The 14,076-nt window shown below is 37.2% G+C and overlaps 1 protein-coding gene across 1 annotated transcript in view; it reads left to right on the forward strand.

Moving 5' to 3' along the window:
• Window positions 1-14,076, forward strand: part of XPOT (exportin, tRNA) — a 56,028-nt gene that overhangs the window by 3,495 nt on the left and 38,457 nt on the right. The window contains exons 2-8 of the mRNA XM_006859517.1: window positions 408-538; window positions 4,546-4,628; window positions 6,560-6,616; window positions 7,180-7,249; window positions 11,114-11,332; window positions 12,176-12,360; window positions 12,464-12,632. Of these exons, the coding sequence (XP_006859579.1) occupies window positions 479-538; window positions 4,546-4,628; window positions 6,560-6,616; window positions 7,180-7,249; window positions 11,114-11,332; window positions 12,176-12,360; window positions 12,464-12,632 (843 nt within the window). The 5' untranslated portion in view covers window positions 408-478. The remainder of the gene's footprint in view (window positions 1-407; window positions 539-4,545; window positions 4,629-6,559; window positions 6,617-7,179; window positions 7,250-11,113; window positions 11,333-12,175; window positions 12,361-12,463; window positions 12,633-14,076) is intronic.

Genomic DNA, 14,076 nt, shown 5'->3' on the forward strand with positions numbered 1-14,076 from the left:
GACTCATTGACCCACTAGGGCAGAGTGGAACTGCCCCAGAGAGTTTCCAAGTCTGTAATTTTTATAGAAGTCGACTGCCACATCTTTCTCCAGTGAGTTGTCGGTGGCTTCTAACACCTACCTTTCTGTTAGCACCTGTGCAAGTGTGTCAACCATTGGGCCAGCAGAGTTCTTTGTGGAATATTTAGCAGGGTTCATTTTTCCGATACCTTTCACTTAAAAATTTGGTTCCTTTAGTTGTAATTTTGATAGTTTCAAAATAAATTCTTTAAGCACTTAAACCAAACTTCCTTGCCTAATTGTAACCAAAATTATTGTATTGTGGCTATAATAAGTGTATGTTTTTGTATATTAAGTATTGTTTTCTTTCAACTTTGTTTCTTTTTTTTGTGTGTGTGTATGTGCAGATGTTTGTGTATTCTGTGGGATCAGAGGGCACGCCTATTGTAATCAGAAAACTCCAAGTATAGCATCAGGGATGGATGAACAGGCTCTTTTAGGGCTAAATCCAAATGCTGATTCAGACTTCAGACAAAGGGTAAGTTAAGTCTGCTTAATTGTTTCTTTAAAGTATGTTGCAACAGATTTGCATTAGAAGACTGGAATAAAAATACAAGACTAATCTGGTTAGAAATTAATGGTGACATGTTTGAGGGCTTCGATTATATTGTGAATATAGAAACTATAGTGTTGTGTTTTATTTTGTGTTTGTCTGAACAGAGGTCACTATTAAAATTTCATCTAAGTCAAGGCAGGACTTTATGCCACCTCAACCATAAATTATTTAAAAATTATAATGCAGAGAATTGTTTAAGGGACTTTTGAAAGCATGCGATGTGTATATTTTTCTTTTCCTATTGTTTGGCCTGGTCTAAAACAGTTTCTTAACCCCTGTTTTAGTGATACTGAGCATCCTTGTTATTTAGTCCAGACAGACATGTAAATAAGCAGTTGTGATATGACATATGTCATGCCAGTGCTCTGCTGAGGTGCTTGGATGTTTGTATAAATGTAAACCATTAGACATAACGTGGCTCATGAGTGTAATCGTATCATTACTGCTGAATGATAAATGTAAGCCTGTAATTAATTTTTCAAAGACGTTTGGGCATTTTGAAGTACAGGGTAAGTGGAAGAAAAGCATTTTCTCACCTGTCTTTATACATACACTTCAGAGCAAAGGATGGTTTTTTTTTTGTTGTTGTTGTTGTTTTAAATGAGTTAAACAGGTTAACAATCTCACTATTATAGCAGTTTTTAGTCTGTTTTTCAGTAGAAAATTTTAAAAGTAGCTTTAAAAAAAAATCTCAGGTGGTTTCTTTAAAGTGTGTCGTGAAGTTAAGTTTTTTTTTATCAACAAAAATGGATTCTATTAATCACAGGTATGTGTTAAACAAGTTAATTTGATAGCCCATTAAACCAACCTGAATAACAATTAATTTGGATGAAGAAGATGAAATCTCAAGAAGGGAGTTCTGATAGTGGGGTTAAGAGTAGTAGGAACTTCTGTCAGTTGGGTGGTTAGATCTATGACTACCAACTCTAATTTCTCAGTTGTACTGATTGTTGTTACTTAGAGGCAATAAAGCATTAGAAAAAGATATGGGATAAAAGTTATGTCTAGTTCACCATTTCCACAGCATATAAAGAATTCTTTGGATTCAAAGTACAAAGATTTTGGTTAATAACTGAAAACTTTCAGGTTATTTTGTCTCTCTCAATTTTTTTTTTTTTTTAAATAGAGGAATTAACTTTGGCTTAAACGTATTGCCACTGAATTGGTTCCCACTTATAGCAACGACTTTGTAGGACAGAGTGGAACTGTGCCATAAGGACAGTTACAGAGTTGCTATGGGTCAGAACCGACTCATCGGCACTTTAACAACAACAATCTTTACAGAGGAGTCCTGGTGTGGCGCTGTAGGATCAGCACTAGAATGCTAACCTAAAGGTCAACAGTTCAAAACCATGAGCTGCTTTTCAGAAGCCCTGTACAGGGTTACTGTGAGTTGGAACTGACCTAACAGCACTTAACAACAGCAACAATGTTTAGTATCTCATATACTCACTTCAAGGATTGTATCACTACATCCCATTTCTGTCAAGTTGATTCCCACTCATAGCAAACATACAGGAAAGAGTGGAACTGCCCCATACAGTTTCTAAGGAAACAGACTGCCACATTCCAAGGGGTGGCTGGTAGGTTCAAACCACTGACACAGAGGCTAGCAGCTGAGTGCTTAACCACTGTGCCACCAGGGCTCCTGTGTCAGTACTTAAGTGCTTTAAAATCATCTAGCATTGTTTTTATTTTGTGTGTAATTTTCTTGGCTGTTTGCAAGTTGATGAAGTTGCTTTGCTATTTGTCCATTGTCATATGTGGAAGCTGCATCTATGATTGATGCCTGGTGTAAGGAATGGCACAAGTAACTGCCATTTCCCTGACAGTTTGGGTCCATTCTCATACACTTGTTCTTTGTAGGCACATAGACTTTGATAATAAAACCCTGAATTCATGAACAGACGAATGAAAAACACACTTTGTAAATAAAGCTTTGACCTTTTCCTTTATTTGGTGGTTTTCCAAAATTCATATCATACAGTTGTATTCCAATTTTTATCTCATTTTTTTGTGGGGAGCTATATAGTTAAATAATTGAAATATTCTAGTTTTCTATGTAACTGTATAGCATATTATGTATTCTTGTTGTTGTTAAGTGCCATTGAATTGGTTCCAACCCATAGCAACCCTGTATAGGGTTTCCAAGGAGCAGCTGGTGAGCTTGAACCAGGGACCACCTTGCAGTTCAAACGGCTTTGCAGTCTGGCTCATGAATCCATAGCTCCACACCTAGTTTGTGCTTTTTCTTTTGTAATTAACTCTTCAGTGTCATGTTAAGTGCAGTCAAATTGGATCAGCAACCCTGATACGGCTTCTGAGGAGTGACTGGTGGGCTTGAACCACTGACCTGTGGTTAGTCATCCAGTGCTTGCTATTGAATAGTGGGTGGCGGGAACCATACACTCACACACAATACTATATATCACTCTTATACTTACTTATCGAGTCCTGGTGTGATGTTAATAGGGTAAGCATTGGATTGTTAGTCACAAGGTTGGCGATTCAGACCCACCAACTGCTCCTCAGAAAACCCTACGAGGTCACTTTGAGTTGAAACTGAATTGGCATTTAATAACAATATACTTGCTTATGCCTCAAAGTAGTATTATTGACAAGTACTGTTACGTTGGTTCCAACTCACAGCGACCCTGTATAGGGTTTCCAAGGAGTGGCAGGTGGGTTTGAACTGTTGACCCTGTGGTTATCAGTCCAGTGTTTATCTTAAAGTGCCTCACCAGGAAGCACTTGCATGTTCTTATGATAATCCGGTAAAGCCTATAGGACAATTTTGTTATTATCTCCTTTGTTTTAAGAGAACATGTTTGCGTATGAGGGTAAATCAAAAATATTGCTACAAAATTTGAAACTTTTATTAAACAAAAATATCAAATTGTGATGCTATTGTTTCTCAGTATATCCTCCATCTAGATCTATACACTACTGAAGACAGCAGTCCATCTTTTTAACCCTTCTTTGTTAAACAGTTTTGGAATCCTTGAGGGACTCATATTGTGTTCTTTTTAGTTTGGAGAACAAAAATTGTGAAGGGGCTAGATCAGGACTGTAGGGTGGATGTGGTAAATTTGTCAGGAAAATTCTCACAGGACAGCCCTTGGTTCTCTTGAAGAATAAGTCAGGTACACTGTCCCGATGGAAAAATATTCCTTGATGCAACTCTGCTAGCCTTTTTCTTACCAATGTAGATTTCCATTATTTTAGAACTTCTTCATAATAAGCCCCCATAACTATCCTGCATCCTTTGAAAAAAATCTATCAAGATTGTTGTTGCTAAGAGCCATGAGTCGGTTTCGACTCATACCCCTTGGGAATCCCAGAAACCAGTTTCCATAACCTTCTGCACTATGCTTTGAACGTAACTGACCCAGCAGATGCCTTCAGAAGCCGCTGTTTAATTGGACCTGTTTTTTGAAGGCACCTTAATTAGGTAAAAACAAATGTATTACTGTGAGAACTTACCTGCAGCCAGCCACTGATTGCAGAGACATGTCTAAACAAGTTTTGTTTAGGATAAACTCATGCATGTATAAACTGGAACCCTAGTAGCAATACTTTTTCACTGATGGAATTTACTTTTTACTTTGTCTTTTTTCTAGGAATGATCTCCAAGTTGCACATATAGTTGTTGTTGTTGTTGTTAAGTGCTATCAAATTGGTTCCGACTCATAGCATGCCTGTCCTGTATAGGGTTCCCAAGGAGTGGCTGGTGAGTTTGAATCATGAGCTTGTGATTCAATTGACCTTTTGGTCCAGTACTTATAATATAACACCACACCAGGACTCCAGGTTGCACATATTAGAGACCTGAATCCAATGTTTTCGTTAATTGCTTTCAGAATATTTTGCTTGGTATTAGTAGGTCATTGAGATTGACTATTCTAAGTTTCTGTTTTGCTGTATTGCAGGCCCTGGCCTATTTTGAACAGTTAAAAATTTCCCCAGATGCCTGGCAAGTGTGTGCAGAAGCCCTAGCCCAGAGAACATACAGGTAATTAAAACATCACTTGCATGACTCTCCAAGTAATTTAAATGTGAATTTTGCAGAACTATTCAATTTATATGTATTTGAAAAATGTTCTCATAAATGCTTTTTTGAACTTGCCTTTTAGAAAAGCATTACTATCTAGTCATGCACTGTAGAAATGGAAAAAAATGATAAACTAATATGTTGGCCATTCAAGAATTGATGTTGTAGTAAAACCATCCTTTCCCATATTTTATGTAGCTGTTAGCAGATCCCAGCTTAGAAATGGAACTGTAGAAACTTTGTTTTCTTATGGCTGACACTTAGCTGATTATCTGAACTGATGTGAAAGGTAATCATAATTGATATTTATTGTAGTTTTTTATTTTAGCTTGAAATATTTAAACAATGATTACTAATCTTACGTGTGTGTGCTCACCAGCATACATGCTTCTTTCCTTTCTCCCAGCCATAGCCCAATCTCTACAACGACCAGCTTGGGTGTCTGTAATGGAGTGAGGAGCAGTGAGTGCAGAGTTTTCCATTGTTCAGTTATTGGTCCCCACCTCCCCAAGTCTCTTGGTTATCTGGCTCAAACAATATATATACAGGTTTCTCTTTCCCTGGTAATATGCTTCCTATAAAGTCTTTCCAAAGTATTTAACTGAATCTTTACAGAACACTCATCATACTCATTTCATCAGTTTGTATAATAATTAAAGTTACTTTCTTACAAAATGAAGGAGGAGGAGGAGGCTTCAAATATTTTTGGGAATGTCTAAATTAAAAGAGAGTGAAATTTTTCCATGAACATTTTGGAGTCCTTTCATACAACTAGTGTAATAATGAGGCTTGGGGAGAACTCAAGTCAAGCAAAAAACTCAACTGGTGGGCACAGACATGCCCAGGTGTTTAGTGAGGCTGCTGCCTGGACCTCTGTGTGTTGTCAGTCTCAGTCACTGTTTTACAGGGGAAACAGGGCTTCAATGCAGTGAAACTGGGTGTCAGGAGCACTGAGTGTATGCCTTGGAGTAAATAAAAGCTGGCTTTTAACTAAACGTTTCCTATAGTTAATTTTTGGAGTGGAAAACCTGAGTCTTGTATCATTTAACTAAGTGTCATCCTTGACAAGGATGGAAAGTCTCAGAAATCAGGATGCTGATTAAACGTAACTGTAAAAAAAAAGTTTTAAAGTGTGTGTTTTATCTTCTCACATGTGAGATTATTTTGTTTGGTGAATTCATGTAGTTTAAATTAAGTTAAGGTCTGAATTCTTCTATGGAGCAGTTAACGCACATGTGAAAAATTGTCCCATATCTGAGCCTGGCCCAAATCAGCTGTCTTGGGTTAGCAGAGTGTCGGTAGCTAAGGGGACTTAGCCAGAAATTATAGTTGGCTCGTTACAAATCGGTTTTACCTCTAGAGAAACAATTGGAAGTGAATAATTGATGGATGTTGATTTTTGTCACTGTGTTCTAAAGAGGACAATATATTTGTGACTTGGTGGACTACCAGCCCAGGTGACCTTGCTCCTTTTGGATTTGGTGGCCATAGAATTGATTTAGGTTGATTTCTATCTGGGACTTGGATGGCCATTTCTCATTAAACTCAGTTTCTGACTGTCTGTCCTTTGTCACTTCTATACTTAGCCTTTCTACTTTAAATTGTTAGAGTTCAGGAAAACTAATGCCCTTCAGTTTAGAAGAAAGGACTTCTGTTTGCAAAGCACAGTGTTTGAAATGCATCTTAACAGATTTGGCCATTTAATGGTAATGTTAAATATTTGGAGTTTCGTCACTTTTTAAACAAATGAATATAGTAAAATGAAACCACTAAGTAGAAAACAAGCCAAAGGTCTAGTTTAGAAACTATTTTACTAATATTTTGCCTTTAGTTTCCTTTGTTGTAGTTCATATTTTGCTTATATAGCTTTGTTTCCCTTTTCTCTTTTTCAGTGATGATCACATAAAGTTTTTCTGCTTTCAAGTATTAGAACATCAAGTTAAATACAAGTAAGTCTTTTCTCATGGTTTTGACTCTGAGATATGCAGAGACTTAGTTTCTTCTTCTTTGGGAAACTATAGGGCTATAGGTTTAAACTGATGATCTATAAGTCACATCCAGTTTATATTTATATTTTTACTTTCCCGAAGTGTTTCAGAAATTCTGAATTAAAGGTGGAGCACACTAGGCCTGTTTTCCTATGTGACTGAGCTGAGTGGTCTTCTGAGTACATGTTCTTTAATTAAGCAAAGCAATGAATTGCTGCTTGTAGGGTTCTAGATTTGCCTACTGATTGATTCTGTAAACCATAGGCTTCAGAACATGGATATATGTCTGCTTGAAAATAGTATAGTTATCTTGTTTTCACATGAATTGAACCACATACCCTACCTACCACTTTTGCTCCTGTCACTTCTTTCAAGCAGTGGTGAAAGAGGCATTCCAGTGTATTTTAAGAAAATAACTAATTGAATGTATACTAATTTTCCCTTGCATGTGTATAAAAGGCCATTATTTAAAACCACGGATACCGAGTATAGCCATTCTTATTTTTCTTTTCTATTTTGAACAGATATTCAGAATTAACTACTGTTCAACAGCAACTAATTAGGGAGACACTAATATCTTGGCTTCAGGCTCAGGTAAACGAATAATTTAGTACTTTAAATTGCAAAATGCTTGATTGCTATTTTTGTGAGTTTTCAACTTTATCTCTAAAATTTTGATCATCTAGCTATCTTAAATTTGATCCTGTAGATTTTTTTTTTTTAAGTGTTGGGTTTGACAATCATGAATCGTGAAAGCTTAACAATAATTTAAAATATGTCAAAAAATGAAATTGCCATATCTTCCATGATACACTGTGGTAACTTTGGTTGTAAATATAATTTTCTGGTAATGTAACGGTTATGAGTTGAACTGCTAACCTCAAGGTCAGTAGTTTGAAACTACTAGCTATTCCGTGGGAGAAAGATGAGACTTTCTGCCCCCGTAAAGATTTACAGCCTCGGAAACCCTATGCCGTAGGGTTGCTATGAGTGGGAACTGACTCCACAGCACACCACTACCATCACCACTACCACCACCTAGCAATTTTGGCTTTTTTGTTTGGCTCTTAGAGGTGAGTCTTCCTGGACAGCCTGTTCACAAAGAGCTTTTTTCAAAGGTAGAGGTCTATAATCACAGCATGTTCTTCTTGGTTCACTTTAGCTAATCCTAACATATAAAGCTGTTATATAGCTTGAATTATTTCTCTCAAACAGTAAATAAGTAGACGAAAAATAATTTAAGTTGTTTTTATATTAGAAGAAATTATTGGAACTATTAGAACTCTACACATGAAAGTTTTCTTTAGAAGTATAAGTGTGAGAACAAACACCTAACTGTTAAAGGTAAAACTATAAAATTCTTGGAAGATGACATTGGGCCAAGACTAGAAAACTAGGAGACCTAGTCTGTGAAATAAAGCTAAAAATGCATGAGCAACAGAAGAGAAATTAGGTAATTGGGACCTCCTAAAAGTTAAGTACTTAAATATGCATCAAAAGACTGTATTACCAAGAGGATAAAAAGAGAACCTACAGATGCTGGAGAATAAATCTGGATTGCTAACCACAAAGTCAGCAGTTCAAGCCCACCAGCTGCTGCCTGGGAGCACTATACAGAACCGTCTTGAGAACACTTAGTAATAACAGACGGGGCAAAAACTCTTTGCCAAGGACATGTTGGATAAGGTTCTAAACTCTAAAATGTATAGAAAGCTTTAAAAACGAATTAAGAAAGAAGTTTAAAATGAAATTTTAAAAACATGGACTAAGAACATGAGCAGATGAGCAGACCCTTTACAATGAGGTGATTTAGGTAGCCAATAGAAAAGCAAGGATCAGTCAAAAATTATTGCTAAGAGTCTAATGCATACATCCACAAGATTATTTCAAACACGATGTGCTTAAACATGTGTCTGCTTAGTGGATGAATGTAGACGAGTTCTCACAGTAATACACTTGTCTTAGTCTCATTAGGGTGTTGTCTTAGTTCTAGTCCTCCTATAACAGAAATATCACCAGTAGATGGCTTTACCAAACTAATTTATTCTTTCACAGTTTAGGAGAGTAGACATGCAAATCCAGAGTGCTGGCTCTAGGGAAAGACTTTCTTTCATTGTTAATTTTGGGAAAAGGTTCTTGTCACCATTCGGCATCTTTAGGCTCAGCATCCTTTGGAGATATCTATGCTTCTTGGCATCAATTTTCCCTGAATCTAGCAGCTTCACAGTGAAGGGACCCCACGTCCAAAGGACCCACTTCACTCCTGGATCTTCTTTCTAGTGTGGTAATAGGTTTCCCTTTCTCTGCTCACTTCTCGCTTTTTTAATCTTTGTAAGATCAACGATGTTGCAGACTATACTTGTGGGAAATTCCCTTACGTCAAATCAGGGTTGTGATGGAATCAAGGGTATTGCAGCCCACCCTTAGTCCTCCTATTGGTTTATCACAACATGGGAAGTCACTACATAACTTCCGCATTACATTTCATTTCATAACTGCCAAACCATTGAGAATCATGACCCTGTCAACTTGACACATGTTTAATGGGGACACGATTCAGTCTATGACCGGTACCTTCAGATCAAAAGGTCCAGTGAAGACAGTGTTCCTGAAGGGATATGCTGGGCATATGGTGACTGTTTTATGGGATTACAAAGGAGCAGTCTTGATCGATTTCTCTTGAAGGACACAGGACAATCATGGGAGGTTATGAAATCGTTTAAGAGCACTGAAAACTGCATTGGTAAGAATCAAGCCAGGAAAGTTACATCAAGGAATTTTGTTGATCATGGCAATGCACGTGCTCCTTCCTGAAGGATAGCAAAGGCTGTTCTTGGAGAATTTCATTAGGAAACCCTTACCCCATCTGTGCCCTGATCTTGTCCTTTGAGTCCTCTGTTTTGTTCCCAAACTCAAACAACATAGAAAAGGAGCACAAGCCACTTGAAAATGTCCAAACAGCCATTTTGATATAAACTGAAGAACATGGAGTTCCTTGGGGAAGGGGTGGTGGTGGTGTGCTATGGAGTTGGTTCTGACTCATGTCCATCCTGCATGAGGTTTCCGAGACTATAAATCTTTATGGGAGCAGAAAGTCTCATCTGTCTCCCACAGAACATCTGATAATTTCAAATTGCTGACCTTGAGGTTAGCAACTGGACCTGTAACCACCATGCTACCAAAGCTATTTTGGGGGAAGGGTTAGAGAAATAGAAATACTGCCTACAGAAATGTATAGACCTAGATGGAGGATATGTTGAATAAGGCTCTGATATTTTTGTTTAATAGAGGATTCTAGAGTTCCCCAACAAGATGGATTGACACAGTGACAGCACCAAGTGGTTCAAGCATGGCAGCAATTGTTAGGATGCAGTGTTCGTTCTGGTGTACATAGTGCTTTTATGAGTCGGGAATGACTCAATGGCACCTAACAACAGCAACAACATGATTTATAGCAATAGTTTTTGACTAGCCCTCACATGAAAAGATGTCATCATTAACCATTGCTGTTGTAGGACAATCACTGGGCTACTAGCCACAAGGTTGGTGGTTCAAACCCACCTGCCTCTCCTTGGAAACCCTATATAGAGTCATTATGAGTTAGAGCTGACTCAATGGCACTTAACAAGCACCAGTGCCTTATCTTGCCTGAGAGTTGAGGTAGTAGAAGTTGGTGTGTGGTTACCACTACCAACGGTTCTAACCAGAGACACGATGGAAGCTCCCAGTTTAGAATGGAAGGAATGTAGAACAAATCTACAATTCCTTAAAAATGTCTGACCTACTGGACCAATGGAGACTGAAGGAACCCTCAAAAGTATCACCTTAAGATACTCTTTGAATTTGAAACTGAAGTCTTACCTGGTAGTTACTTTTGGTCCAAAGAATAGATTGGCTTGTAAAGTAAACAGTTCTTCTGACTCATAGCAATCCTGAGTGGCTGGTGAATACTGTCCCTTAAATAACCAACTATATGAGACCAAAGGTCAACATTTAGGAAGGTCAGGGAAGCTAGATTAGTGGAAAACGTGAACAGAATGGAAATAATGAGAATGTTGGCATATTGTGAAAAATTGAACCAATGTCATGTAATAATATATAATAATTGTCAAATGGGTACCTAATTTGCTATGTAAACTTTCACTGAAACACAATAAAATGTTCCAATTTTTTTTGTTTAAACAATCAGGTAAAAATATATGAGTCTTAAAAAGATCAAATAAATATACTGTGTTTCTTGAAAGTACAAGAATGAGAACTAGCCATCAGAACCTCTATTGGTTTGATTGTTCTCTGCCTGGTCAGTCACTTAAATATGATTTGATAATTCTCAACTATGTTTGTTGCATAGCTGATCTGGTCCATGATGCATGTTTGGTTTTTGCTTATTAATGATAGATACAAAAACAATCTATACCAGAGCATCATTTCACATTTAATTTCATTTCTGTTTGTCAGATGCTGAATCCTCACCCAGAGAAGACCTTTATACGAAATAAAGCAGCCCAAGTCTTCGCCTTGCTTTTTGTTACAGAATATCTCACGAAATGGCCCAAGTTTTTTTTTGACATTCTCTCAGTAGTGGACCTAAATCCCAGGGGAGTAGATCTATATCTCCGAATCCTCATGGCGATTGATTCAGAGTTGGTGGACCGAGATGTGGTGCATACATCAGAGGCAAGTAACTAATGACTGTTTTTTGATATTTGATGTAGATTTTGTAGAAGATAGTAGACACATAACCCTATTTTAATTTATTTGGAGACAAATCTTCCTAATAATTATAGACTTGATTAATTTGATAAAGTTTGTATTACAAAGGAACTTAATTTCAGATGTAGGTTAAAATTTTTAACTTTAGATATTCAATGAAGCAAGTACTTTCTCCAGTGAAATACACTAATTTTTCCTATGAATTTAAAACAAACAAACGAGGTCTGTGTTTCTGGCTGCGATAGTCCCTTAGGGAAGCAGCGTCATTATTTATGGCTAGTCAGTGCCGGGTGCTGCTGTGTTCCGAATCACATAGCTCCCACCTAGTCTTTGCTCACTTTCTTCACAGCACCCTATGTTTTCTCTTAATTCTCAAAGAACAGAATGGGAAGTTTCATCATTTAATGTGTTCAATGATTTCAGATCATTGTCCAAAGCATTTATAACTTTAAAGGACATTCATTGTGCACTCAGTTGATGCCAATCTCTACTTAAAGTTTTAGTCTCATGTTTACACATTGAGACCTATCTTTTTATCACATGCCTAACATTTCAACACAAAGCTTATTTATAGCTTGTGTTTAATAAGAAATCTAGTCTGGCACTAAGGAATGGAACGGAAAGAGGAAATACAAAGAATCACAGGATATGATATTGGAACTGATAACCAGGGAATGGTGGCAGGGAATGTGTCTGGAACTATAGTGGTGAGGAAAATACAGTGTAGCTATTCAGGTTTTTAACAATTTGTGAGGAACCATGTAAGTATTTGCTGGATTTTTTTTTTCTCTTTCTCTTTCTCTTTAGGAGGCTCGTAGGAATACTCTAATAAAAGATACCATGAGGGAACAATGCATTCCAAACCTGGTGGAATCATGGTACCAAATCTTACAAAATTATCAGTATGCTAATTCAGAAGTGACATGTCAGTGCCTTGAAGTAGTTGGGGCTTATGTCTCCTGGATAGACTTATCCCTGATAGCCAATGATAGGTAAGTAGACCCAAGTTTTAAAATACGCACCAGCAAAATGCAGTGTTTAAAGTTGAAGAATTTGAAAATGTTATAACACTTTTCTTACAAATCCCATTGCCAGGTTTATAAATATGCTACTAGGTCATATGTCAATAGAAGTGCTAAGGGAAGAAGCATGTGACTGTTTATTTGAAATCGTAAATAAAGGAATGGATCCTGTTGATAAAATGAAGCTAGTAGAATCTTTATGTCAAGTATTACAGGCTGCTGGGTTTTTCAGCATTGATCAGGTCAGTAGATTTTGGTAATTTTTGCAAATTAAGATATGAAGTAACTTACAGTTTTTTCTTTTTTTAAGATCAGAAAAATTTCCTTGGAAGTATACTAATAAAATATTGTATCCAAAAAGTCATAATGCTTTCTGTAGTGTTTTCCTTGGACCATAGATTGTATCAGGTTTTAAGTTTAAAGATTGGGTTGGACCCTGAAATTGTACGTTTCTAACAATCTCCCAGATTGACCATGTGTTTTTGTCTAAAATTAATCACGGTAATTATGAGTGTTATTTATTATACTTTTGCACTGTAACTCATTTGGCTGTTTAACTCCAACAGAGGGTTCTGAGTGTGGTACAGTTTAATTATTTTGAAGCAAAATTTGAAGATTTTTGTCTAAATGTCTCCTGTGAAAAGATAAATCACTAAGAAGTCTTTGTACTGCTGTTAATGGCACTAATATGACTTCAGTGTTTTTATTGTATACAAATAAATAATAACTTTTTTGCATTTCAAATAATTATTTTATTTTGTCCCTGGTAAGAGTACTCCTTGGAGGCCAAGATGGCCAAACTTCGTTTCCCATACTTGGACATATTGTCAGGAGGGACCAGTTGCTGGAGAAGGATATCATGTTTGGTAAGGTGGAGGGTCAGAGAAAAAGAGGAAGACCCCCAATGAGATGGATTGGCCAAGTGGCAGCATTGATGGACTCAAGTGTGGCAACAGTAGTGAGGTTGGCCCAGGATCAGACAGTGCTTTCATTGTGCTGTGCATAAGGTCACTATGAGTCGGTACCGACTCGATGGCACCTAACAATAAGAGATCCAAAGTGGTAAATGTAGAGGTTTTTTTTTTTAAGGTGAATAGCCTATAGGAAATAATGAAAGTTTGAGTCCTTACTCTTAACACTGAGAGGACAGTTTGGTGGGTAGTAGTAATAGCAGGTCTGTCTTCTTGCCAGAGTGACGGATGGACAGCAACTCGATAGTGTCAGAAAGAACTGTGGCAAATTGTTACACATACTGGGATATGACAGGATTAACTTTATTAGAGCATTTTAATAAATTCACCAGTTTAGAGGAGATTAATGAAATTAAAACAGATTTTTATTTAACTTTTGTAAAGCTGAAAATGTTAGGTGCTGTTGAGTTGGTTTGTACTCTTAGTTGGCCTTGTGTACAACAGAACAAAACACTGCCTGGTCCTGCACCATCCACTATGTTTGAGCCCATTGTTACATCACTGTGTCAGTTGAGCTGACCTTTTCAGTGAAAACAGGTACTCTTTTTCATAAACCCTCCACTTTACCAAGCACGATATCCTTCTCTAGGGACTGGTGCCTGCTGATAACATGTCCAAAGGACATGAGACCAAATTTCACAGTTTTCGCATTTAGGGAACATTCTGGCTATACTTCTTCCAAGACAGATTTGTTTGTACTTCACAATGTAATTCA

This window comes from Chrysochloris asiatica, unplaced genomic scaffold (assembly GCF_000296735.1).
Source record: "Chrysochloris asiatica unplaced genomic scaffold, ChrAsi1.0 scaffold00033, whole genome shotgun sequence".
In the NCBI taxonomy this organism is placed as follows: Eukaryota; Metazoa; Chordata; class Mammalia; order Afrosoricida; family Chrysochloridae; genus Chrysochloris; species Chrysochloris asiatica.